The following is a 27,131-nucleotide window of genomic DNA, read 5'->3' as shown; positions in this document are numbered from 1 at the left end:
ACCAAGACATGCAGCATCATTCTCCGGCTACAGAGATGAGACATTTCTACAAGAAACTGTTCCCAAGGCTGAAGTCTTCTTCGTGGACCACCTCCTTCCAGAACTCATCTGCCGCTGCAAAGACCCCGACCTGGCTGAAGAGATCAAATGTCTGTACTGCAAAAGGCCTAGCTTTGGCAAAATGATCAAGTGCACAAGACTGCTGCCAACACTTTCACTATGCATGTGTGAACATCACCAGATACCCCAAGAAATGGAAATGTGGATGCAAATAAAGAAGCGAAGAAAGAAGTGAACTTGCAGTTCTGCAGACACTGGAAATAATACTCAAAATTCACAAGCAAGAAAAATTGTTAATAATTCACCTCAAGACAGTGCAATTAGTTTTATTTTCTAAATGTTTGCATTTGTTAGTGTTTAAAACTCTTTTTACTGCAATCATATCTCTGTGATAGTTATTTTGTCTCAACACAGTTATCACTGGGCCACCACTGTCCTTCTAAGGTTGGTGAGACCAGCACATATAGTTACAATATAATCTAGCATATCAACTTGGCTGATGGGTATCACAGTGTTCAGTATCTGAAAGGTTTTAAGCTGACCTATAACTCGCTCCACATGAACACGGACTCTTGACAACTGGCGTGAAGTGTCAACACATGAACCTGACAACTGAGACTTCCCCTTAGTGAAACCTGGGATTCTTAGTGTTGCTCCTACTCTAGCCAATTCCTCTCTAACAAGGAAACCTCTATCTGCAAGGATCTCATCCCCATACTCAAGTTTTCCCAAAAAGCCAGAATCTAAAGTTATTAACTTGTCAGAGGCACAACCTCCCCACCCATCAGACAAAAAAGATATAGCTCCTGCTGGTGTTATTCCAATTAGGTACTTGATTGTGTTTTGGTGCTTATAATTTGACCAGGTTTCAGCTCTTGCTCTTAGATTGTATGTTCTCTCTATAAAAATCTCAGTACAGTCTAAAATACAGCGACAGTTTTTAAATTTAGGTTTGAAACACTTTGGCATGTTTGCTCTCACTGCATCCTTACTCGGCCACATTATCAAAGGGTTCAATATTGAGGACAACACGGGAATCCACTGTCTTAAGATTTCTGATACAGTTGAGAATGGAAGCCCAAATCTGTAGGCAAGGTCTCTGTCGGTGAGTCCAAGTCGGACTTTCACTAGAACCAAAAGGAGGTGGTTCTCCCAGCTTAACCCACCCTTCAGCACAAGTGTGCTTCTTTTTAAAATGTTCAACAGCCACATGAAAACCTGCAATGACTGTAAACCGGTAAAAAAACAAATTTTAGAGTTCGTGTCCTTTATGGAATCAAACCCAAAATTGGACTGCTTAAGCTGCTCCTTCAGTTTTCTATTCTCTTCCTGTGTGGCCTCCAGTTCTCTTTTCACAGCTTCATAGTCGTCACGGAGCTGGTTGTAGGGCAGGTTGAGTTGATCCGTCTCTTTTTTGGCTACAAACTCGCCTTCATCTACAACACACAAACAAAAGAAAAGAAATTACTTGCCTCTCCATGTGCGACACAGTGTTGTAGTCGAGTCACTAAACCTCAAGTCCAAGTCGAGTCCCCAGGGTTCGAGTCCGAATCCAAGTCCCGAGTCCCCAAAGAAGAGTCCGAGTCGAGTCTGAGTCAAGTCCCCATTACCTGAGTCCGAGTCATCAAGGTTGAGTCTGAGCCGAGTTCGAGTTAGGCCTCTTAGCACTAACTGTTACTGAACATGAAGGTATGCACGTGAATCCGCATGTAGGTGGAACACATGTGCCTGCCCTTGCACGAAATTGAATAATGTTAGGGCATTAATATAGCTACCAATATCTTATGCCTATTACAAAAAAAAAAAAAAAAAAGTCTTTATCAATTAACAAGTCCAAGTACTCATCTCCAACTTCCGAGTTTGAATGCAGTCAATGCTCAAGTCAAAGTCCAAGTCCGAGTCATCAGTGCTCAAGTCCAAGTCGAGTCACCAGTCATGAAAATCACGACTCAAGTCGGACTCGAGTCCGAGTCCTGGCCTCGAGTACTACAACACCGGCGACACATCACAAAAGCCAGCCGGCACCAAACATTCACAGACATGCACACAACACACACACAGAATACCTGTCTGTTTTTCTATCACTCCCCTCACCCAGCCAACCATCACAAACACACACACACTAAACAGTATAGCTTGCACATACCTTCAGTGGGTTCAAGAGGATCTGCCTCAGTTTCTCCTGTGGGGCTGGCAACAGCGGCTTTAGCTTCGTCCGGCCTTCTCTTTCTTTTATATCTAGGACAAAGTGCAGTACAATCAAATTAATGCACTAAATAATTATCAACATAAAAATGCAATAACATAACAAGGCCAAACAAATACAGCTTATTTGCTCACATACTAAGGAAGATTAGAATATTACAAATGACGACTAAATGGCCATATACTGCACATCGAGTATACATGACATGACACATACCTTGCCACCTTTCCTGTACTGTCTCCGGTGCTATGGGAAAAAATGGATGGAACAAAATCTGGACTATCATAATCCATGGACGGTTCTCCTGATAAGATAAAGAGAAAAATGAGCTCGGCTAGTTGTTTAACCACCATCATAATGAGCAACACATGAGCAACAAATGCACAAAAACATGCATTAATGTTAATTCAGAGCTACAAAACATAGTCTCTGCTCCAAAATTTAGTAACACACCGAGCATAACTAAACAACTTCAAGTTACGCCAATAGTCTTAGTTAAAATATGCCAGAATATTATCTTGATCATTTTAGCTAACCGGAGATAAAAGTTGAAGTGTACGCAGGGCTCCAGACTGCGACCAAATCAGAATCAGAAATCAAAAACAATTGATTGTCATCTCATTCATGCAATTTCATACACAATAGAGATGAAATTTCTTTTCTCCCAGCCACACAAAAGACAAAAAACCACATAAACAGTCAACAACACAGTACATTCAGTAAATTTGCAATGCAGTCCAAAAATGTCACTGTCCAGAGAACCAACGCCAGCCAGGAAGACTGTCGGAACCGCTGGTCTGCATGGGCTAGCAGTTAGCCTAGCCTGCCCCACTTCCACGTCCAGTCAGACTGCCCTCGGCGTTTCCTCTTTGGGCGCAGCTCCAGGCGGGGGCCTTGGTCCCATCGTCCAGTCTGTAGGTGGCCGGTTCTAGCTGCTGAGTCACCTGCCGGGGCACTGACCAGTGTGACTGCAGCTTGTTCTGACGGTGTGCATGTTTAACTCAGACCCAGTCCCCTGCCGACAGAGAGGGGTCCTTCACTCTGCGCAAAGTGTCGAACCTCTGCTTCATCTGAGCCTGTGAGCTGCGGACAAGTACTTTGGCCTTCTGGAGCCCTGGGCTCACATGTGCAGGGGCTGGCTTGGCTCTCAGGCAGTCCAGTGGTTGTTTTAGTTCCCACCCTATCATGAGCAGGGCCGGTGACACCCCAGTGGTGGAGTGCCTGGATGCCCGGATTGTCGTTTTTGTTTTTTCATGTTGAAAAACGAGGAGGCAGCAAGTCCGCCAGTTTAGGTCAGAGCGGTTGAAAAACAGAGTGGTGACACTCCCATAGGCTCCCATTGTAAAAAATGGCGGAGACTTTTCCGGCCAGCTTCCAGGTAATGGGGATCATGAATGGTTCCAAACATTGATATTCACAGTATTGCTTTCCATTGCGTATCAAGCCATTTCAGCGGCAAGTTGATAAGTTAGGAGATAAGATTTTTGATAATTCACTCCATTTACTGCATTACCTGTCATTAGTATAGTAAATACTGTTATTTTTATATGTGCTCGACATTAGCTGTTCAGTATTTTAACTTAATTATTGTTAACGTAATGACCGAACTAGGTCAGCTACCGGGCTAGCATGTTTGACGAATTTCTGTCAAATCAGTTTTTAATACATCAAGGAATGAAGGTTGACGTTAAGTAGGAATGTAGGTTTATGATTATACGTTGTTAATGATTACAGGTTGTTAATACACCTGAATGAAATTATTGTATGAATAAAATGTATGGACAAGTAGGACTTTGGCTATCTGATACTTGCTAGATAGCTCGCTAGTTTTAGACAAACTATGAGGAAAAATCCTACACTATATATCTACTACTACTACTTCCAGCTGCTCCCGTTAGGGGTCACCACAGTGGATCCTCTGTCTCCATCTCTTCCTGTCTTCTGCGTCTTCCTCTGTCACACCAGCCACCTGCATGTCTTCCCTCACCACATCCATAAACCTCCTCTTTGGCCTTCCTCTTCTCCTCTTCCCTGGCAGCTCCATATTCAGCATCCTTCTCCCAATATACCCAGCATCTCTCCTCCACACATGTCCGAACCATCTCAATCTTGCCTCTCTTGCTTTGTCTTTAAACCATCCAACTTGAGCGGTCCCTCTAATATAATCGTTCCTAATCCTGTCCTTCTTCGACACTCCCAGTGAAAATCTTAGCATCTTCAACTCTGCCACCTCCAGCTCTGCCTCCCGTCTTTTTGTCAGTGCCACTGTCTCCAAACCATATAACATAGCTGGTCTCACTACCATCTTGTAAACCTTCCCCTTAACTCTTGCTGGTACCCTTCTGTTGCAAATCACTCGACACTCTGCTCCACCCACTCCAACCTGCCTGCACTCTCTTCTTCACCTCTCTCCTGCACGCCCCGTTACTTTGGACAATTGACCCCAAGTGTTCAAACTCATATGCCTTCGCCACCTCCATCCTTGCATCCTGACCATTCCACTGTCCTCCCTCTCATTCACGCATAGGTATTCCGTCTTGCTCCTACTGACTTTCATTCCTCTTCTCTCCAGTGCATACCTCCACCTCTCCAGGATCTCCTCAACCTGCACCCTACTCTCGCTACAGATCACAATGTCATCCGAGAACATCATCATCCATGAAGACTCCTGCCTATCTTGTCCATTAACCTATCCATCACCATTGCAAACAAAATCCTATACTGTATATAACAAACTATTTAATTCAGTTATTTCCATTGGGGAACATTATATATTACGTTGTACTGGTTATCAGTGGGTCTGTGATGGCAGTTTGCTGTACTGCTACCAATATCATTAAACTTCAATAAAATTAATGTTACTATTATTTGGCTAACCTGTTATTAATTTGTTAGCTCGGAAGCGTAGTTTTAAGTTGCCTTGAAATGGAACTCGTGAGCTCGTGATCAGGACATGCCCAGTTGTGTACAGAACTCGTGAACTCTGCGCTATCAGTAAATTTCCACTTTCGAGGTTTTTAATATTGGTAGGGCATTCAACCGGTGAACAAGGTAAACACACCATACAACAACAGCAGAAGGTAGGAGGTAAACTGAAAGTGTGTTCTTTCTTGAATACATTTCATTACCACCTTTTCCTAATTAATTTGTGGTAAACATTGCATATGTTGAGAGAGGTTGCCATGGTCATTGTGAATTATTTAGGTGGACATTTTTTGTGAGTGTGCAGGGTTATTTACTCTGATATTTATTGTATGGATTATTGTATGGATAACTAAAAAGGACAGATTGCCCATGTTATAAACAAGTTGTAAATGCCACAAGTTGTAAATGAATGTATTTTTACAAATAATTAAGTTTACACTTTGGATTAGTAAACAGATGTTGCAGGTGTGAAGGACAAACCAAGTACACCCATGGCAACCAGCAATGTGCTTGGTAGTGGTTTGGCTGTCATAGCCATAGGTGCCACAGGTGCAGAGGTAGGTGCCATGGGTGCCATAGCCATGGGTACCTTTTGCTTTGCCTTTTTACTCTGGCTTTTGCTTGCACAATGCCCATTGTCGCTTTTCTTGCCCTCCTTGCAGCTCTGATGTTCTTGCTGACTGGCCCTTGATCCACTGGCCCGTGCATCACTGTCTTCAGGTTTGCTGACTACATGCACACTGTGTCCTGATATGTCCCTCTCATTCACTTCATAATTGACACAATTCGTGCTCTCTCTTCCCTCAATTTCTCCCTCAATCTCTGCAATAACAATAAAGCATTTTAGTTACAGGCGTATGTGCTATCTATGTATGAATACAATGAAATCAGAAATGTTATTAAGAAATATTGTGTGTTCACATCTGTCATACCAAAGTTTGTTGTTTGTTGACCACAATAGGTGTGGTCACTGGCCATTGCAGTATCCATTGCTGGCAAGATTCGCAGTGAAGGGGCCTTCCTCCTCTTAGGCCTCGGGCGATGCACAAATATGGTGGGCATAGCGTCAGCCCTCAACTTCATTTGGCCTTTTTTTGTGGCAATGAATTGGTCCTCTTCAAAATGCGCCTGGAGAGAGGCATGCAAATTCAGTGTCCACCCATATTCCAGACATCCCCCTTAATTGTCAGCTGGAATTGCATTGTGGTCTCCATTTAAAAGCGTAAAACCCTTTGCTGACCACAAGTAGCTTGTCTGTTTCACCTGTGTAAACACAACTTACTTGACATAGTTTTCTGTTGTTGTAGTCTCTTTTGATTGTCAGGTTGCTTCTGCTGACCATTGCCAACCATTTCTTCCTTCTGTCCATGTCCTTTGGGAAGCCATACATCCGCACTCCTTTCTCGGACCGATTGGTGCATCCAAATGCTGTACAGCCAACCATGGTATGACAATTGATCTATAAAATGTTGAATGTAGCCATTGCTGTCAGGCGTCAGACAATAGCGCAGACCACAGAGAGCAGGTGACAACCTCTTCCTATCCACTCATGTCTCCCTGACTTAGATAAGGCGAGATGCCAGAGGTCATAACAAGACCAAGAAAATAAATCCTCACAGAAAATGGTGTATTGATTGTGTTATATTGTGACCTTTGATATAGTTTTGTTCTCTTATGAATACCAATACTAGTGGAGTTGGAGTGTTCTTTTCAACTTTGTGTGTTTGACACCCCTTCTTTTTCTTTTGGTAGGCCTCGCTGTGCTGAGTACTTATAGAAGATCCAGCATTCATGAGAGATGTGGTACCCCTCTGCATCCCAGCCAACTGGCCTTGCAGTGGGAGTTGGCAGTGTATGGGCATGTAGCCTGGTGTGCCTGTACTGAAGCGGATTTGTATTGCTTTTTTTACAGTTTCATTTCCCCACAGCATCCCCCTTTTATTCTTAAGGCTATGGTGGTAACTGGGAGGTATTATTAGTTAGACACACCTGGTAAGATGTGCCCAGTACATGGAGACCTACCCTTACCGTCCTCACACTCAATTTTGACTTGCCATCATGTTTACATTGCCATACCATTGAATAAATTCTTCTATTTATTGGAAACCTAAGTTTGTGTCAGCCTCCCTTTTATGTTGCAGGCTCACCAGCCAGGCTGTAACATATTACGATTGTTTTCTTGAATGCAGTTTGTTGCCTTGTATTTTTTGCACTGCTGATCAAACCTGCTTATTTACAGTGAGCAATTATTGGTATTCATTGATTTTTATTCGTCATTATGCATGCTTACATTGTATGTGAAAGTCACGGATCATATCAGGATAATATCAGGGATGTGTGGTGGAGCTAGGGTTACCACCTTTGTCTCATCAAAAAACTGGACACCAACACACTGAATGCACACTCGCTAACACGTTCCAACATCAAATGTTTGACAGATCTTTGACAATGCAGGTAAGTGATGTACAGTGCAAGTAGATTGAACCCAATAACATAGCTGATGGGTAATGTATGTCTAAAACTGCTGATATTATCAACAGGAATGTAAAGGGAGGTTGACTGATGGTTAAAATAAAGCCGATTACTACAGGAAACTTGGTTATGTAATGTGTGCTAACACAGTGTATACTAATATGAACAAACGAACGAACGAACGAACTCTTTCCCTCCAAAATATAAAGCTGATATAATTAACTTATGAAGTTGTCACTCCGCCACTCCACATACCAAATTAACATTAAAGTATATGCAATAAATGTAAAAGCAGTTAAATGTACAAAGAAATGGTTTCGTGTTTCATATTTTAGTATTTGCCGTTTAATATCGCACTCGCTGCTGTCTGTCCCATAGGTGAACTTGACAGCGTGGGGACTGTTTGGAACTACTGACATGTACATGAACCACATGATTGCATGGCGGCGAGATCAATCAGTGTCGTAACTCTCTCTCTCAGCGGCTCTGGTCGGTGTGTCTTGCTGTCGTCGCGTCTGACGGCACACTCAGTCAACAATGGCGAAACGAACCCTTGACGATTTTTTTTTCCACATACGGTTCCTCCTGTCCTGTACCAGAGCCAGGCCCTCTACAGCATCATATTGCCGAGGTCGAGGAGGAAAAAATCAGACGACAAGTCAGATTCAGAAGAAGCCGTTGTGGCAAAAAAGGCAAGAAAATGTTTCCAACAGGAATGGCTGAGAGAGTTTACGTGACTTAGATATTGCAAAAACACCAACACCATGAACTGTATCTTCTGCTCTAGATGTGGTCCAAAACATGCGGGGAAAACCAAGTTTGCCGAGGCAACCGGCACCGCACAGTTTAAACATAACACACTAGTTAAGCACAAGGAAAAGGCTTATGGTGAGTTGTATGACAGGTTAGACACTAAGGAAGGAGAAAAGGACTTGTAACGATTGGCTAGACAGAGGGACCGAGCTGCGAAGGATGTGCAGCAAGTTCGGGCAATCAAGGATAGAGATGGAAATGTACTGACAAGCAAGGAGAGTGTGCTGAGAAGGTGGAAGGAGTACTTTGAGGGGCTGATGAATGAAGAAAATGAGAGAGAGAGAGAAAGCTGGATGATGTAGGGATAGTGAATCAGGAAGTGCAGTGGATTAGCAAGGAGGACGTAAGGGCAGCTATGAAGAGGATGAAGAAAGGAGTGGAAAGGCAGTTGGTCCTGATGACAAATCTGTGGAGGCATTGAGATGTTTAGGAGAGATGGCAGTGGGTTTTTTAACTAGATTGTTTAACACAATCTTGGAAAGTGAGATGATGCCTGAGGAGTGGAGAAGAAGCATACTGGTACCGATTTTCAAGAACAAGGGCGATGTGTAGAACTGTAGTAACTACAGAGGTATAAAGTTGATCAGCCACAGCATGAAGATACGGGAACGAGTAATAGAAGCTAGGTTAAGAGGAGAGGTGACGATTAGCGAGCAGCAATATGGTTTCATGCCACGAAAGAGCACCACAGGTGTGACGTTTGCTTTGAGAATGTTGATTGAGAAGTATAGAGAAGGCCAGAAGGAGTTACATTGTGTCTTTGTAGATTTAGAGAAAGCATACAACAGGGTGCCGAGAGAGGAGGTGTGGTATTGTATGAAGTCGGGAGTTGCAGAGAAGTATGTAGGAGTGGTGCAGGATATGTATGAGGGAAGTGTGACAATGGTGAGATGTGCGGTTGGAATGACAGATGGGTTCAAGGTGGAGGTGGGATTACATCAAGGATCGGCTCTGAGCCCTTTCTTGTTTGCAATGGTAATGGACAGGTTGACGGACAAGATCAGGCAGGAGTCTCCATGGACGATGATGTTTGTGGATGAGATTGTGATCTGTAGCAAGAGTAGGGTGCAGGTTGAGGAGAGCCTGGAGAGGTGGAGGTATGCACCAGAGAGAAGAGGAACGAAAGTTGAGCAAGACGAAATACTTCTGCGTGAATGAGAGGGAGGACAGTGGAATGGTCAGGATGCAACGAGTGGAGGTGACGAAGGCATATGAGTTTAAATACTTGGGGTCACCTGTCCAAAGTAACGGGGAGTGCAGGAGAGAGGTGAATAAGAGAGTTCAGGCAAGGTAGAGAAGAGTGTCAGGAGTGATTTGCGACAGAAGGGTACCAGCAAGAGTTAAAGGGAAGGTTTACAAGGTGGTTGTGAGACCAGCTATGTTATATGGTTTGGAGACAGTGGCACTGATGAAAAGACAGGACGCGGAGCTGGAGGTGGCAGAGTTGAAGATGCTAAGATTTTCACTGGGACTGACAAAGAAGGACAGGATTAGGAATGATTATATTAAAGGGACCGCTCAAATTCGACGGTTTAGAGACAAAACCAGAGAGGCAAGATTGAGATGGCTTGGACATGTATGGAGGGGAGATGCTGGGTATATTGGGGGAAAGATGCTGAATATGGAGCTGCCAGGGAAGAGGAAAAGAGGAAGACCTTAGAGAGAAGGTTTACGGATGTGGTGAGGGAAGACATGCAGGTGGCTGGTGTGACAGAGGAAGATGCAGAAGACAGGAAGAAATGGAAACAGATGATCTGCTGTGGCGACCCCTAATGGGAGCAGCCAAAAGTAGTAGTAGTAGTAGCATACTATATGCCGAGACAGATACACTAATGAAACTACATCACCACTTCCAACAGCATTTCGCAGCCAGGAAGCTACGATTAAGTCAGCAGATGAGGCTGAAATGGTAGTGAAATTCAACACAGCGTATTTCATAGCTAAGCAGGAACTAACATTCACCAAATTCAAGGGTCACACTGAATTGTTAAAAAAGAGCGGCGTAAACGTGAATCCTACATACAGCAACAACACAGCATGTGCGCAGTTCATTGGCGCTATTGCAGATTCACTTAAACAGAAGACCCATGAGAAGACCAAGGACGCCACTTATCTCTCATTCGTGATCGATGGTGACACGGGTATTCCAACCAAAGAATGTGAAATAGTCTACGCAAGGATCCAATGGCAGGAAGGTTACTGACCACATACTGTTTACATTTATGAATGTACATTTGTTAAGCTGTGGTTCTTGTACTGTTATGACGGTAATGCTACTGACCACATACCTTATGTTTACATTCAATTTGTCTGATTGAAAAAAGCACCATTTCAATTAAAATGTGACATTGTGAACTTAAAATAAAACAGCACATTGTTATTTCTGTCAGTTTGTCTATGTATTACCAAAGCATTTATCAGTAACACAGTTAAAATGGGAGGGGGGGGTATGAATAATTGCGTTGCAGGTCGATTTAAGGTGTGCCCCTAAATTTTCTGCTTGTGCTCCTAAAATTTTCAATAAGGGACTATAGCGCTCCTAGTAAAAAAAGAGTCTGGAGCCCTGGAACACTGTGGGGTACGGAATACTGTGACGTTACGTTAGCATTAGCTGTTTTGAAGACACGTAACATAGCAAAACTTATGGCAACCAACAGACAAGACAATTTAGTTGGCCAGTTAGCTAGTTAGGCTATAACCTACTGAACCAAACCAAACCAACATAATCTAGTTTAGCTATCATTTTGTATGAATCACGCATAAAGCTAACTTACTCATTACCTAGCTAGCTAATGTTAGCATTCAGAAACTTACCTGACACAAAGTGGGCGCTGCACAGACTCTCGTTGCCTTTCGGACCATCGGGACCCCAATCCGCCCTTTTAATTGCCTGAATCCATAATTTCCTTCGATTCCTTGCAAAGGCATGTGACCCCTTTGGAATGTTGAACATTTTCCACCCATCCTTTTGGCGGTTTGTGCAGTTGATTGCACAACAACTGCGCGTCATCTCTGCTGTATCTGAGCTCTACCTTGGGTTAAAATTTCTGCGCTGTAGCTGCTTTCTGCCCCCTAGTTGCGCACGCATCTCTGTGATGACGTTGCACAGAAACGCTCCTACATAGATTTAATCAAACCTTATCACTTTAGCTTTGATTTAAGACTTGAAAACACCTCATTTTGTAGCGAGCTCGCTCAACTCAGAGCCCTAGAAAGAGAGCGTTACGTCAGCGAGGGGTCAGAACGCGAGAGGGTCACGTGGTTCGTGTAGCCGCCGAATAGTTCCCAACGAAGCTCGGCGGGTCATTTAAATGAACTGCTTAGCCGCGATTTCTGGTAACTACTAACCGATATTTTCAGTTTTTTTACATTCATATATATATATAGATATAGATATATTCCAACGTGACGCATATTCTATGCGCATGCGTAGGAACATTAAAACTTAATATTTTGTTTGAAACTGACGAGCTGTCACGCTTTAAATTACGTCGTTAATTTGATTCAAACGCGCTTGTAAAATGGTCATCGTTAAAACGTCAACCGTAGCTTCTTACCTGTAAATTAACCTTTGATTAACGCGAGAAACACGCCTTCGCCATAGGAATCCCATCGCCCCGGGTCGCGCTGTTTGGAACTATGCGGGGCTCCCGTGAGCCGCCATTGCTGTTACGTAATTGGCCCGTGACGTCACGCTCTCTCTTTCTAGGGCTCTGCCGAGGAAGAGGCGACTGGCTCGCTAGGAATTGTGGGATTTGGTGTTGGACGTACGGACTCTACGCAGACGGGGGATCGCACGATACACTACAGCTACCGAGTAGACCAGCGAGGCGCACTGGTTCGCTTCACACGCAAAAGAAGAAGAAAGAAATCTCACGCACAGGCTACTTTGTAGCGAGCAGGCGCCACTGCGCTAGATTCATTCATCGCGCCGAGACCGATTTTGTCGCAGCACAACTGCTCCATTTAGGATGTCGGACTTTGTCCAGTAGAGGTCGGGAAAGTCTCCACGTCCCAAGTTGTCTGGAATGCAGCATAAACTGTCTTTAGCGTAATGGCGGCGCCTATTTGCATATAAAACGGACCGCTGGTTTTGGTCCGTACGCAACGGTATTGTTTAGAAGGGGGGGGTGGGTACCGGCGGTCGGTTTGGACCGAAGGGGGGGGGGTCAATGAAACGTTTCTGTCGGGTAAACGTCGTGTCCTGGCGTCCGGATGAACTGGTTCAACTTTTATTTTATTTTTTTTAAAATAATTATTTTCTTACCTGGATAATCGAACATGCATAAAGACGTTATCTTAGCTAGCGATACGTAGCTAACGTTAAATTAGCATGGATGACGTTTACCCGGCGTGCTTGGCTTCGTCCTCCTAGCTTTGAAATTCTAACCCAATACAAACGCGGGGTTTCGGCCTGCAGGCGACTGTGTCTTTCCGAGAGGCCGCTGAGATTTTTTTCTCTTTTTTTTTTTACCTGCGGTGAATCTCGTCCTTCCTGCCGTTTCGGGTTTACTCGAGTTCACAACGTTAGGCGCCGCTCTTTCCCCACACACACAGTTCTTCTTCTGCAGCAAATGAACGTATTTACGCCGGTAGTAGTAAACACTCATAAGCTCGCTACTGCCCTCCAGTGGTTCGTAGTAAAAGTTTTAAAAAGTTTGCGGTAAAGGGTAGCCGCGGACCCTTAACAACATCCGAGGAGGCGATTTGCTGACTTACATGGTTTCTCAGACATGTTACTCATGAAGGGGCACATGTAAGTTTTGTGAAAACATGGGGGGGGGGGCTAACTCTTTTCATCTTTCAAAATACTACCTCTTGTAAACGACATCTAATCTGCAGCAAATGAACGTATTTACGCCGGTAGTCGTATACACGTCATAAACTCGCTACTGCCCTCCAGTGGTTGGTAGTAAAAGTTTTAAAAAGTTTGCGGTAAAGTACTTAAAAGGTAGCCGCGGACCCTTAATAACATCTGAGGAGGTGATTTGCTGACTTACATGGTTTCTCAGACATGTTACTCATGAAGGGGCACATGTAAGTTTGGTGAAAACATGGGGGGGGAGGCTAACTCTTTTCATCTTTCAAAATACTACCTCTTGTAAACGACATCTAATATTCAGTAGTGCTAAAAACCAGAATATGCACAAAAAATAGCAACGCATATAAATATCAGTAAGGAATATGACACCCCCCCCCCCCACACACACACACACACATATAAAAGCTTTTCTGGACACAAATTTGCAAAATTTATTCTAAGGCAAAAAAGACATCCACAACTGTGTACAATGCATATCTGTCAAAAACGTTTCTCAGTTTAATCCACGTCCTTGTGTGACATAATTGAAGCAATAGCTTAGGTTCCCTCCTCTTGTGAAATTAACTATCCCTCGGGCTAATGCAGGTACACACAACAAAGTACACACATCAAAGTTGGACTGGTGTGGTACTAGCGGGGACAGCTATCATGCTGACAGGACAGGGACTCAAGGTTTTTCCAAACTGGGGGAGAACTCATGCCACAAGCCTGCTGTAGTTCTGGCTATGACAAATGACACCTGAAACATTTGAACTACTGCAGCCTACTTTGTCACTGTCTCTAAGCAGGCACCATCTAGACCAATAGCGGCTTGTAAAAAATCCATTACTTCTGTGGCTTGCCGTGCTGCTGCTGGTACAGCGTCCCCCTCGAGTCTTTTTTTTTTCATTGGGCTCATCTTCCTCAGACACCTCAGTGATGGCAGCGGTTGGTTCTGAGCCCTCAGCAGCATGTACCCTTTGCTACCGCAAGTGGCCCTTAGCTGCCTCGCCTTCTCTATGGTCTCGCTGGACCACTTGACCCCTCTGCCGCTCTTCCGCCCGAGCCTCGCCAGCTGATTGGGATTGAACACCTTCTCGATGTTTTGGATGAGGTTTTGTTTCTCCCTCTCCAGTTTGTGTTTCTCCCTCCGCTCGTTCATCACAGCTCTGAGGAGCGTAGCTATCCTCTCGTCCTTCTTTCGGATTATGTCCTTCAGGCGAGCAAAGTCACAGTCTACTGTGTCTGTGTTCAGAGGCTGTGCCGTGTCCTCTGCAGGGTGCGGTTCGGACTGGGGCTCCTCCTTGGGCTCTTTGGACCGCAGTTCTGTCGAGGTGTGGAATCGGGTTTTCGTAAGATCCTCATCATCGAGAGGATACAGAAATACGCAATGTAGCGGGAGTTCAAAGGCCTCTGGCTTGAGGATGGTCTCTCCTGTGCCATCATTCACACTGAAGAGGGGGTCTCCTGCAATGAAGATCACTATATTGGGAAATCATGATGGGAACATTTTTGAGGAGGCAGAGTTGATGTTCTTACATGATGCATTCACAGAATAATACATTTTGTTTGGATCTCGATGGCTTCACAGATAAGACGTATGACTACGGGAGCAGGTAGTCCCAGTGAGACTGACAATTTGTTTCAAAAAACCTTCTCAGTATACATTTCGCCTGATAACTTGCTTAGAAAGTTGATAGTACTCACCACCACTGTCCTCCTTTTCTGAAGGACCCTTCTCTAAACTCTGGCTGTAGGAGTGTTCAACACTGTGTCTCTCTGGTAAAGGAGATTGAACCAACGTTTTGGTCAAATTGCCAACTATTTGTCTTAGAGTCTTGCTTTTATTGAAGTGGGGGAACTTGGTTGGTACAGCATTGGGCTTCAACTTGCGCAGGTTGTCCATGCGTCTTGATTCATATTGTGATTCCTCAAAGTGGTCCTAAGCAGTCAGAATAATAGAATTGTATTACATTTAGCAATCTACAATAGGCAAACTTATTAATATAGCACATCTTAAATCCCGGTGAAACTCATAGCTGCTACCGTAGTCTTGGCAACATTATACAAATGTGGGCACTGTCTTTCTTCCACATCCCTATAATCCCTAATAGGGCCTGCTACGTCTATGTCGCCATGTCTTCCATAACATGAGGGAGGTGAGATGCTTCACATGCTGAGGATCAGCTGGTGAACCACCATCCCCTTAGCAACAAATATCAGGCAGAACTGACAAGAGTTGTCACCAAAGGAGGAAATGTCAAATATCACTTAACTTGGTGTCTGGGCAAACCAAAGGGACAAATTATAAGAGTAAATATAATAACGCCATGTAAATGATATAAAGTGAATTGATATGAATTAAGTGAAACTCATATTTGAAATGAGAGAAAGTATATGTGTACACATGAACAGAGATAATAACACAATTTAAAAAAATGCTATCATGGAAATGCATGTGTCGTGTGTGACAGAGCCGCTGACTTTGGTCGTTGCTTTGTGGTAGACCTTTTTTGCATTTTATTCCAGTGCTAGCAATGCTACTTTCACTGTCTTACTCTGCCGTTCCAGGTAAAGATACCAGATTTCATTTGTTCAAACTGCCATTGTCAGGTTGTACAAATTCTTCTCTCAGCCCTAGACAGCATTAAGTCTCAGTCAGTTGGGAATGTGCCGAACTACTAGCAAACCACAGCTGGACTGGTCTGTGGGGGTTCAGCGGTCACTTTTATCTGTTTGTACCTCAATGCAAGAGTCACTTTCACCTGTTTTTTTATTTTTATTCATGCACATTTCTTACATTAGTAACATTTACTTATCTTTATTGATATCTAATGTCCCTTTTTGCACAACTGTACTCCCTATTTTTGACACTCTACCATGCAACAAACTACCTGTTGAACAGGCCACTTTTGTTTGTTAGGAATTTTTTTTAAAATTATTATTATATTCTTACTACAGTGTTTAATGTCTCCACTGCCTGCTGAAAAACAACCCTCCCCTCTTCTGGAGACACAACGTTTGTTTTGTTTGCTCGTTTCTCTCTAAGTGGTCCTTGCTTGCTATGTGACATCGATTCCACGGCACCTCGTCTTGTGCAGGGATGACACGACTACACGCCTGTGGGCTACCTCTGCACCCCAACCAAACACATCTGGGTTAAGATATAGTTTGCTCGTTTCTCTCCAAGTGGTCCTTGCTTGCTATGTGACATTGATTCCACGGCGCCTCGTCTTGTGCAGGGATGACACGACTACATCCCCTGGGCTACCTCTGCAGTGCTTCTGCACCCCAACCAAACACATCTGGGTTAAGATATAGTTTGCTCGTTTCTCTCCAAGTGGTCCTTGCTTGCTATGTGACATTGATTCCACGGCACCTCGTCTTGTGCAGGGATGACACGACTACACACCTGTGGGCTCCCTCTGCAGTGCTTCTGCACCCCAACCAAACACATCTGGGTTAAGATATAGTGTAGCAACACGCCGCCCGAGTTGTGATTGACCACTGAACACTGAACTGACTGAATACTAATCTGACGATATTTGGGGGGAGGGGTGGGGGGGGGGTGACACTTTTGAGAGGTGGCCATCAGCAGGTAGGGGCAGCCATCGCTCATTTCACTCAGTTAAAACTCCAGCAAGTTCTGAAAACGTCCTCACTCTACTGTGATGAACCCGTTTTTAAGAGCGAGGAACGGCTGCGTTTTAAGTTCCACCACCACATTAGCAGAACTAGATCCCGCAACACGTCCGGTCTCGCGTCATCGTGTCCACGTTGCGCGAGGGGCTGTAACACAGCTCCAGGAGTCACCTGTGGTTCGTGAACAATACACCCGCACGCGCAGGGGTGCCACAAGTCTGCCTAACGCGGCGGTGCAAACGCTTATTACCAATGTCAACATCCTAAAATGTTCAGTGGCAGCCATCTTTGCGTAATCGGGCAATTGCCCCACGTTGGGGTGGACTGGTGGTTTTAGGATTTCGGGACGTTTACACCGGACGGACGCCGCACTGTGACGCGAGGCACCGAGGTTAGTGGGACGAGATGACGCAAACGTGCACAAGAGCAGGATCACCTCGCACAGCCGCGACCTGTCGTTGGCTTTCCAGTCGCGTCTTCCCACCATCCTCTCCCAGATCTCTCTCCTCGCAGGGTCACGGGGGAAACAATGCAATTTCTTCCCCTTCTCGTTGCGACTGGAACATCCCGCAGCCGAGCAACCTCCCATGTTGTGACAGCCCTCACTTTTTTTTCCTTTTTTTTTTTGGAGGCGCTCACACAGACGAGACACTTTCCCTACTACTAGAACAGGACTCTCAGCGCTCTGGATCTGCTAGAGGCCAGTCAAACGGCCACCTCAGCGTCACCGTCTTCGCGATCCCGGAACACCAAATGTGAAAACACGTGTTTTCACGCCACTAGTGAATTTTCGGGTTTGTTGCTCCTGTGATGGCCCGTGGTCACGTGACACGCCCCCCCCGAGTGCTTCCTGTTTGACGACTCCGGGTTGCCAGGCCGGAGGGGAACCCCCCACCCCTCCCTCAACTTTGTTCGAACGGCGCTCTCCCGCACGAGGAAGGGGCGGACGAGTCAAAACAACGTCGAGCCGAATAAGGGCGACGAAGGCGGTTTAAAAGTACACCAAAAAAACACAAAAAAACCCCCAATTTAAAAAAACCCAGGGGCATATTGGATATCAATTGAACGAAACAACGGCCTAGTAGTGCAAATTAAAGGATAGAAAGCGGATTTAATATTTAGAAAAAAAACTAGAAAATAACGGAAGTGACGATCATTTCTTTTCAATGGAATTATCTATGAGTTTGAAATTTAAACAAAAAAGAAATTGTGTGTAAACTACTAATAAGACACGTTAGCCCCTGGCTAACGGGTCTGACCCTTTAGCCGAGCGGTTAGCGATGTCGCCTCGTGGCGCAGCACACCTCGTATCGAATCCCGCACCGGGCAACAAAATAACCAGTTACACGTGTTTTCCCCAAAATTGACTAAAAAACACGTTATGGATTTTTTTTTTTGCCCTGTATTTGATAACGCAGAATTTTCATCACCACCCTTGTGTGTGCGTTTTATGAGCGCCCCCTTCACTCGTTCCTTTATTTAGAATAAAATCGCGATTTTTTTTAACGTCCAAATCTGTTGATCACGGAGCGGCTCACGCGTGACGTTTACCAGTTTTCAGCGCTCGCCGTGCTGGGAGGAGGGAACCATACCTGGCAACCCCGACAGCTGCTTTGTTAACACTTCCCCGAGCCAAGATGGCAGACTTCGAAGATCAGCTTAGTGATGAAGAGAAGGTATTTCCTGATTTTATAAAAAAAACCATTCCGATACCCTCGGGTCCTTTGCCGCGTGCCGGGAATCAAAAAGAAACCCCTTTTAAACTCCTCGTCGGACAGCACGTGTAGCCGAGTCTACCGCAGTAGGGTTGTCCGCCGACATGGTGCCGCGGCGTGCAGCCTGCGGGGTCTCGTCTTCCTGTCGGGGCCCTCGGAGACTGGTTACAAATGTATCTCGTCGTCAATTCGAATCCCCTTTTATAAAGCACGCGCGCGTAAAACGCTTAGAAATTGTCAGCCGACGCTCGATCGGAGGAAGTTAAACCACTTCCTGCATTGGCAGTATGATGACACTGCACAGACAGCGCAACGCCACCCCCCCTCCACCACCACCCCTCCACCCACACACACCCACCCAACTATCTGAAACTAGTTGAAATTGCTGCACAGGTCATTCAGAGTTGAGATCATCGCTGTTTCTGTAGCATGCTTTTTTTAAATGTATTTAAAGTTCGGTGCTGTGAAGCTCCTTAAACGTCTGGCGTGTCGTCTCCGTCTCGCAGTGGCTTGACATCGTGTGGCCACGCGCTTTGCATTCCGCAGCCCCGGAGCTGTGAAGCCCCTCCGAAGTAAACGTGCCGGTGCAAACGTCCGTCTCCAACTGTTTCAAAGCGAGGGGTTTTTAGCCTAACCACACGTGCTGTCTTGTGGAGCAGCCTCTGAATTTGGTGATATTCCCAGCTATATGTTCACACCTGCAGGAACATTCCACTTTCACGCGATCAGGCACAGTGACTGGTTGCTGTTTTACCTTTCTGACCTTTATCAGAGAGAACAACCTGCCTACCCAAGTATGATAGACAGCACCATATGGTCTTACATTTGGACACTGATATCGACAATGATGTACTAAATTGTAATTGGCCTGGCTGTGGTACAGTAAGTTCAGACATTATTCCCAAAATGAATCTGGGGGAGGGGGGGGGGAGTTAGTCACTTCTCCATTTACGTTTAACACTGCATGCATTCATTGGGTGAAGGACTGTATGCCAACTGGATATTGACAGGCTGATCATTGCATCCGTCAATCAGTAGCACACCTCTGACAACTGACTGAAGCGTAGCATTAGTATCTGCATCAGTTAAAACGTGCAAACCCCTGCTGCCTCATCTCACAGCCCCTTCACGCATTGGTCGGCTTTGACACCACATGCTTACACATGCAAACTGGCAGCTAAGAAAAGCCCTCGAGCAACAGATCCTGCCTGCCGTCTATGAAGCGGCTAAAATAGAGTTAAGAAGCCTGAAGCCGATTTAAGTTAGCTGGCTGCGTTCTGCTCCTCTCGTGTCTTTTTGCTCATTTTTTTTTTTGCTTTCAGCCCTTTCCTTGCATCTTTTTGTTGTTGTTGTGCAAACCTGCTTGGAAGCCACGAGGCAAAAAAGGCAACGCTTTTATATATTGAAGTAGAATAAACTTGCAAGAAATCCTCTGATCCCAGATTCAGTGCTGACGTGTCCTTGAAATAGCGGGGTGCTGCTCTGTAGCTGACACGGTGCTCTGATCTCCTTTTAGAGGGAGGCAAGCAAAAAGATGCACGTCCCCCTCAGCAACCCATAGACTATCACAACAAAGCAATAGGTGGAGACTAAATATAGCGGCTAGCATCACCAGGCCTCTTGGCAGAGTTGCCTCTTGTGCGATGATATTTTGAATGTAGCGATGTCGTAAACAACAATTTCTATATTTCAAGATCCGCATTGCAGCCAATTTTGTCATCCACGCTCCTCCGGGAGAGTTTAACGAAGTCTTCAATGGTGAGTGTCCTCTGTGCCGAAACTTTCTATCTATTTATTGTATTGTAACCGTCAGCCACATTTTTTTTTTTTAGCATTGTTTCCATTAAACTGTATGCAAAAAGAAATTGTTCTTGTTCCCAGATGTGCGTTTACTGCTCAACAATGATAATCTCCTCAGAGAGGGCGCAGCGCAGTGAGTTCAGCTTTGTTTCCTTTCTTATTTTGATTTGATTTGTTGTGGGAAAATAATGTGTGCAATTTGTGTGTGTGTGTGTGTGTTCAGTGCCTTCGCCCAGTACAACATGGATCAGTTCAGCCTCGCCAAAATCGATGGATTTGAAGATCAGGCAAGTCTTTTTGCAAAGTTTTTACATGACTATTCCCTTTTTTTATTCCATTAGGAATAACTTCATCAGGGGGCGCCCTGGTGGCTCGCCTGGTATACCACATAAGGCCAAATCCTTACCGCACAGGCCTGGGTTCGAATCCGGCCTAGGTCCTTTGCTGCATGTCATCCCCTCTCTCTCCCCTGCCTTTCCCATCTCTCTCGACTATCGCTATCTAATATAGGTGGAAAATGCAAAAAAAAAAAAAAATCTTAAAAAAAAGAAAAGCAGTAACTTCGTCAGCAGCCAGTATTGGAATCCTCACTCACCCCAAATTCACGTGCGAAAGGTAAAGAAAGGTCCGTCTGCTCTGCTCCCTGCAGGTCCTGATCACAGAACACGGAGACCTGGGCAATGGGCGCTTTTTTGATCCGCACAACAAGGTTTCTTTCAAGTTCGACCACCTGAGGAAGGAGGCCAGCGACCCCCAGCCCTACGAAGGCGAGGCCGCCCTCCGATCGTGGACAGATGCGTGCGACGCCGCCCTGAGGGCCTACGTGAAGGAGCATTACCCCAGCGGCGTTTGCACCGTGAGGACACACTCCTGTCTGCACCGACGCCAGGCACAGTGAAGAGTTTACAGTTGTGTCGAGGGTCAGATCACCCACCTATGATGTCTTATCTGTCACAGGTTTATGGGAAAACAATTGACGGCCAGCAGACCATAATTGCTTGTATTGAGGGTCATCAGTTTCAACCCAAAAACTTCTGGTGAGCTGCCTGGAAGCTGTTTATAGTAACCAAAAGTCCATCCATCCACCCATTTTCCCGAACCGCTTGTCCTGCTGTCAGGGTCGTGGGGATGCTGGAGCCTATCCCAGCAGTCATCGGGGGCGGCAGGCGGGGAGACGCCCTGGACAGGCCGCCAGACCGTCCCACAGGGCCGACATACACACACACACACACACATTCACACACACATTCATACCTAGGGACAATTTAGTATGGCCGATTCACCTGACCTGCATGTCTTTGGACTGGGGGGGAGGAAACCGGAGCCCCCGGAGGAAACCCACGCAGACACGGGGAGGTAACCAAAAGTCAAGCTGCAATAATACGCTCAAGTCAAGCTACAAGCCGACCATGAGTTTGGGACTGTTGTACTGCGGCCCAAAGGAGTGAAAGACATAATGCATTTAATATATATATATATATATATATATATACTAACAGCTAACACTTGGGGGCGGCACGGTGACGCAGGGGTTAGTGCAGTCACCTCACAGCAAGAAGGTCCTGGGTTCGAGCCCCGGGCCAGTCCAAGCTTGGGGGTCGTCCCGGGTCGTCCTCTGTGTGGAGTTTGCATGTTCTCCCCATGTCTGTGTGGGTTTCCTCCCACAGTCCAAAGACATGTAGGTCAGGTGACTTGGCCATACTAGATTGTCCCTAGGTGTGTGTGTGTGTGTGTGTGTGTGTGTGTGTGTGTGTGTGGGCCCTGTGGTGGCCTGGCAGCCTGTCCAGGGCGTCTCCCTGCCTGCCGCCCAATGACTGCTGGGATAGGCTCCAGCTTCGCTTGTTTTCTGTTGAATGTTTTGGACTCGGAATTAAAAGGCTGCGGAGTAAAAGTTAGCCGCTAAGCTAAAGCTTTTAACATTTGCTGGTCTTGCGGCCGGTTCGGTGTGTTGCCACGGTTACATAGAGACTCAGTGTACAGCGTGTGAATTTAGAACTGTGATTAAACTTGCGCTGAACTACGTGTGCATTAAATGGCTTTAACGCACACGCTCCAGCCAATCAGAGAGCAGTATTTTCAGTGACAATCTGAAATACACATTAGTCCGCTATACTACAACACCAGTCTCAGACAGTAGTACTAGATAGTACTTTTATGAGTTTGTCCTGTTTGGGTGAGGAGGAGGAGGAGGTCATTTGGCGCTGGATGACACCAGCTCATGATAATATTTATTATCATGTTTCTAAAATGCCGCACCTTTGCATCACACGAATGGATTTAATGCCTAAAATTTGCCTCTTGAATTTTTCACTTTTTTTTTTTTTTTTTTTGCCGTTTACTCGTCCTATCCCGGGCTGACCTGTGTGTTGAGCTGAGCTGAGTTGCAGGAGAGTCACCTTCAGTGCCCTTCTTCCCCAGGAACGGTCGCTGCCGGTCCGAGTGGAAGTTCAATATCTCCCAGTCCACAGCGCAGGTGGTCGGGGTCCTAAAGATACAGGTGTGCTCCTCGGAATTTCAGTAGCTTTAGTGTGAAATGTTGGCCCAGATGCCGAGTTTTCCCAAATTTTGTCTCATCATTGCACGCCACCCCCCCCCCCCACCCCATCTTGTGATTCCAGGTACATTATTATGAGGATGGAAACGTTCAGCTGGTCAGCCATAAAGACATCCAGGAAGCACTGACCGTTTCTGTGAGTATGAGTTTAATGTTTTGTTTTGTTTTTTTTGAGGGGGGGTGGGTATTTCTCCCCCTCTTTTGTCTCCCCAATTGTACTTGGCCAATTGCCCCACTCTTCTGAGCCGTCCCGGTCGCTGCACCGCCCCCCTCCGCCGATCCGGGGAGGGCTGCAGACTACCACATGCCTCCTCCCATACATGTGGAGTCGCCAGCCGCTTCTTTTCACCTGACAGTGAGGAGTTTCGCCGGGGGGGTGGCGTAGCGCGTGAGAGGATCACGCTGTCCCCCCCGCCGAACAGGCGCCCCGACCCGACCAGAGGAGGCGCTAGTGCAGCCACCAGGACACACACCCACATCCGGCTTCCCACCCGCAGACACGGCCAATTGTGTCTGTAGGGACGCCCGACCAAGCCGGAGGCAACGCGGGGATTCGAACTGGTGATCCCCGTGTTGCTAGGCAACGGAATAGACCGCCACGCTACCTGGATGCCCTTTAATTGTTCAGCTTTAACGTGAGGGCGGTGCTCTGTTATTCGTTGAAAGGTGCATACCTTAACCAACAATACATGAAGGAAGTTGATTGCAGTTTAAGACGGATTGGAAATAAACGAGACAAACGGCTGAAATTAAAGAAATGTTTAAATCAACCATATTCACGCTGCTCAGATCGTTCAACCTTTGTGCGGTGACATCGTCTAAGTCTCTGGTTTCATCTCTGACATGTTTTGGCAGAACGAGAGCCAAACCGCCAAGGAGTTTGTGAAAATTATTGAAGACGCAGAGAACGAGTACCAGGTAGGACCGATACCGGTTCTGGATCAGTCGTCGCAGTACAGTCAGCTTAACCAATCACACTACACTGAAAATACTTTATTGTCGCTGTGTTTGGCGGGGGGGGGCGAGTATGACCGAAATGTTTTCCTCGATCCTTCAGATGGCCATCAGTGAGAACTATCAGACCATGTCGGACACCACGTTCAAAGCCTTACGTAGACAGCTCCCGGTCACCCGCACCAAGATCGACTGGAACAAGATCCTCAGCTACAAGATCGGCAAAGAGATGCAGAACGCGTAGAGGACCGAGCCTGCCAGCGTTGCCTTGCGCCAAGACCAACGGAGGGGGGACCTCGGAATTTGAGGCACATGTAAGACGAAGCTCGCGTCAAGATGTGCTGATATAACTCGTCCTCTTAAGCTCCGTCTAGAGAAACAAACCCGAGTCTTAGTTTTGGTTTCGCCAAGGAATGACTGCTTCGTTTGAGCACCATGTGGCGATGCCTTCCTTTAAAGAAAAACAAAAAAAAACAAAAAAAACACAAGAGGACATTGAATGATCTAATTGTAGCTCATTTGCAAACAAGCTATTTTGAACTGATAATGCCTTTTAGCGACAATGTGAAAGTTTGGGTCATTCGCTAGCGTGCACACACACTCTCACCGACGCAAACGCATTTTTTTTATACAACCACTGATCGGACCCTTCGAAGCCCGCAACTCTTAACACTGATCCCACGCCTTAGTGTAGCATCTGTTTTAGCCAACTTTTAGAGTGTCGCCGGCTGACTTCGTCCCGAGAGCTTCCGTTTTACACAACAGCAGGTGAACAGCATAGCCACGCCCGGCGCTTACGGGGGTTCAAGACAACGCAGACCGTTAAGACGATGAAAACTTCAGCAGCTTAATTTAAAACATCCGCCAGGTTTGGTGATGTTTGGACGAGCTGTCGTTGATTTACGGCCAAATTTTCACCAGGCCCGTGCACGTGTATGGAACTGGTGGCTCCCCCTGTTGAGCGATTTCACAATAGTTTTACACACGTGGGGGGGGTTCAACGTTGTTCTGGAACAGATCCTGCGAGTTTTATAATGATTACACAAACGATTTCTGATTTATAGTCTGATTTGCGTTGCGCCACACCCATATTTTTGGATTTGTAGCGCCCCCTTGTGGCCGATTTGAATGTCTTTCGGGTTGTGACGACTGGCCCAACTTTTTTTGCCAACTTCGGTCTGTTCACGTGCTGAGCCACGCCCTTTTGAAGTTCATTGGTCGATATCTTGAAAGCTAAACTTGGTCCAATGATGATCCTCAGGACGTTTGGTAGCAGCTGGACCTACGGTGTAGGAGGAGATGTCAAAAACGTGTTTTTCAAAAAATTCAAAATGGCGGAAAATCTAGTCAGGTGGACTTTAGTGGTTCTTGGGACAGCTTTGCAGAGTGAGGATAGGTGGATGTTTATACCCAGCTTCGTGTAGATCGGACTTACGGCGTAGGAGCTAGGAATTTTCAAAGTTTGAAATTTTTACCTTCAACTAAAGCGCCCCCGTCAGGCCGATTGGGGTCATATTTCTTGGGCAGCATTTGCACACGACTTCCAATCCCCGGGCAAAATCTCGTGCATACCATATACCAAACATTTCCGAAGAAGAAAAATAAACCAGCACAGCTCGAACCCCTAAAGCTGCAACCTGATATCGCCCTCTTGTGAGAGACCTTACAGCAGTAAATGATATGTAAATGATATGTAAATGATCTGACTTCTGGCTGTGTTTGAGGATCATTACAGCTCACTTTGGCTGCAGGGCTGTAGACCAACAAGGCCTTGAGGAATGGCATCATTTAACCTGTTCACCAACTACATTTCAGTCCTTCCTCCTTGGTGAATTGGGAGTTGTAGTATTCCCCCCCACCCCCCCTTCTCAGTTGTTGAGAGGGAAAGAGGGATTTCATTTATTGCAGAGTAAATATGCCCCCCCCCCGTCCCGCCCTCCCCAAAGTATAGGTATCCTTCTGCCAACTGTCTGCCTTTAGGTTTTGCTATATTTTTTATACAAAATGTACAGACATTTATTATTCATCAGGAATAAAGAAAAGTTGCGCCAAATATGATCTTGCAACTGCTGCGATCGTTAAGATTGTGTTTAACATCATCCGTCGAGGTTGGTTTCAAAAGAGCCTGGGTGCCAAATGTATTTAATTTTCTATTTTTTTCTTTTCTTTTCGGATGGCTTGCATAAATAAATCTTACAGACGTGTTATGTTTCGCAGTGACATTCAGTCATCGAACAGGTCAGTTGTACCAAGTTGAACAAAGAATGTTAATTGCCGAAAATGTCAGTGAATTTATGGGTTAAAGCGCATATAGAGATGCATGTGATGATTTTATGTTCGTATAACCTGTCATCTGTATTAGTTACCTTTCCTGTGTCCACCAGTGTCCATAACCCACTGTCAATAAACGATACACCTTATTCTGCCATCGATCTGTGTTACCTGTGGATTTTGTTTTCTGTCATCCAAAGAGTTCATGCCTCAACCTCCCTGATTTGAAATGATGCATGAAATAATTTATTCGAAATGAACTTTGAAAGAATACATTTGGTCGCCATGACGGGTTGCAGTTGTATGAATGCACAGCTACTGGACAGCCTCATTATCAAATCAATGCGTTGGTATGTAAACAAACCCAACGTGAGTCGCAGACGATGGCTGACTGGTCACATGACTTCACATCACGTGACGCCGCCGGGGTGGAGGCGCGGCGGCATCGAAGCGGGTTCAAGTATTTTGTGCTACGTAGGCATATAATCCAGGGACTATCGACAACTTCATGTTCGCCGCTTTAACGCAACGAGGACGGGAGGAAAACGTAACCTCAGATCTGTAACTAAATTACAATCAATAATTAAATTACAATCAATCAGTAAATCAAATGATCATATCACACGTATATAAAATAATGACGAAATAGAACAAGGTGGCGCAAAATAACGGATTAAATTAGACCCGTAATTAAGAGAACCCCATAATTGGCCAGCAGCGGTAGAAGATCCTAGGCTAAAGCCAGCCAAAAAAAAAAATCAGAAAAAGATGAGAAAGTTAACACGCTGTTTGTGGACATCGTGGCAATTTTGTTGCTATTTAACGATAACTCGATTTCACCTTTTTTTGTGTGTGTGTGTAAGAGACGTCGTATTCTGGTGCGTTTGACACTTTTCCCGCTTAGCCGACATGGCAGAC

At 45.6% G+C, this 27,131-nt stretch overlaps 3 protein-coding genes across 8 annotated transcripts; 1 reads left to right on the top strand and 2 right to left on the bottom strand.

Annotated features, from left to right (window-relative positions):
- Positions 1-370: 370 nt before the first annotated feature.
- LOC130108456 (uncharacterized) lies at positions 371-12,111 on the bottom strand. Of its 4 annotated transcripts, XM_056275382.1 has the most exons (6): positions 12,034-12,074; positions 6,474-6,650; positions 6,124-6,319; positions 2,483-2,570; positions 2,207-2,298; positions 371-1,496 (listed from the first exon to the last, which is right to left on the bottom strand). In XM_056275382.1, the coding sequence occupies exons 2-6, from the start codon at positions 6,633-6,635 to the stop codon at positions 478-480; spliced, it is 1,557 nt and encodes a 518-aa protein (XP_056131357.1). In that variant the 5' UTR covers positions 6,636-6,650; positions 12,034-12,074; the 3' UTR covers positions 371-477. The 4 variants fall into 4 exon arrangements, with proteins under 4 accessions (XP_056131357.1, XP_056131359.1, XP_056131358.1 ...); XM_056275384.1 differs by lacking the exon at positions 6,124-6,319 and having other exon boundaries at positions 11,291-12,111; XM_056275383.1 differs by lacking the exon at positions 6,124-6,319.
- A 1,626-nt stretch (positions 12,112-13,737) lies between these two features.
- On the bottom strand, positions 13,738-18,900 carry LOC130108458 (uncharacterized). Of its 3 annotated transcripts, none has more exons than XM_056275391.1 (3): positions 18,512-18,900; positions 14,985-15,219; positions 13,738-14,759 (listed from the first exon to the last, which is right to left on the bottom strand). In XM_056275391.1, exons 2-3 carry the CDS (start codon positions 15,181-15,183, stop codon positions 14,062-14,064), a joined length of 897 nt encoding a protein of 298 aa, XP_056131366.1. In that variant the 5' UTR covers positions 15,184-15,219; positions 18,512-18,900; the 3' UTR covers positions 13,738-14,061. The 3 variants fall into 3 exon arrangements, with proteins under 3 accessions (XP_056131366.1, XP_056131363.1, XP_056131364.1); XM_056275388.1 differs by lacking the exon at positions 18,512-18,900 and adding an exon at positions 17,356-17,764; XM_056275389.1 differs by lacking the exon at positions 18,512-18,900 and adding an exon at positions 17,356-17,764 and having other exon boundaries at positions 13,738-14,744.
- On the top strand, positions 18,519-26,367 carry capza1a (capping actin protein of muscle Z-line subunit alpha 1a). Its single transcript, XM_056275392.1, has 10 exons — positions 18,519-18,595; positions 20,329-20,392; positions 20,516-20,567; positions 20,658-20,721; positions 21,084-21,290; positions 21,392-21,471; positions 22,853-22,931; positions 23,053-23,124; positions 23,844-23,906; positions 24,046-26,367. The coding sequence occupies exons 1-10, from the start codon at positions 18,557-18,559 to the stop codon at positions 24,184-24,186; spliced, it is 861 nt and encodes a 286-aa protein (XP_056131367.1). The 5' UTR covers positions 18,519-18,556; the 3' UTR covers positions 24,187-26,367.
- Positions 26,368-27,131: the final 764 nt, after the last annotated feature.

The sequence above is a fragment of the Lampris incognitus genome, chromosome 2, assembly GCF_029633865.1.
Source record: "Lampris incognitus isolate fLamInc1 chromosome 2, fLamInc1.hap2, whole genome shotgun sequence".
Lineage (NCBI taxonomy): Eukaryota > Metazoa > Chordata > Actinopteri > Lampriformes > Lampridae > Lampris > Lampris incognitus.
The sequence above is the reverse complement of the archived record's forward strand: the minus strand, read 5'-3'. Positions and strand labels throughout refer to the sequence as shown.

Excerpts from the sequence above, each read along its gene's own strand:
- capza1a (XM_056275392.1), top strand. The coding sequence starts at position 18,557 with ATGGCAGACTTCGAAGATCAGCTTAGTGATGAAGAGAAG. Across the intron at positions 20,568-20,657 it reads CTCAGAGAGGGCGCAGCGCA|TGCCTTCGCCCAGTACAACA; the intron begins GTGAGTTCAGCT and ends GTGTGTGTTCAG. Across the intron at positions 20,722-21,083 it reads TCGATGGATTTGAAGATCAG|GTCCTGATCACAGAACACGG; the intron begins GCAAGTCTTTTT and ends TGCTCCCTGCAG.
- LOC130108456 (XM_056275382.1), bottom strand. The coding sequence starts at position 6,635 with ATGGTTGGCTGTACAGCATTTGGATGCACCAATCGGTCCGAGAAAGGA. Across the intron at positions 2,571-6,123 it reads TCAACAAACAACAAACTTTG|GAGAACCGTCCATGGATTAT; the intron begins GTATGACAGATG and ends TTATCTTATCAG. Across the intron at positions 1,497-2,206 it reads TCCTCTTGAACCCACTGAAG|ATGAAGGCGAGTTTGTAGCC; the intron begins GTATGTGCAAGC and ends TGTGTGTTGTAG.
- LOC130108458 (XM_056275388.1), bottom strand. The coding sequence starts at position 17,508 with ATGGGAGGTTGCTCGGCTGCGGGATGTTCCAGTCGCAACGAGAAGGGG. Across the intron at positions 15,220-17,355 it reads ACAGGTCGCGGCTGTGCGAG|GACCACTTTGAGGAATCACA; the intron begins GTGATCCTGCTC and ends CTGACTGCTTAG. Across the intron at positions 14,760-14,984 it reads AGAAAAGGAGGACAGTGGTG|TGATCTTCATTGCAGGAGAC; the intron begins GTGAGTACTATC and ends TTCCCAATATAG.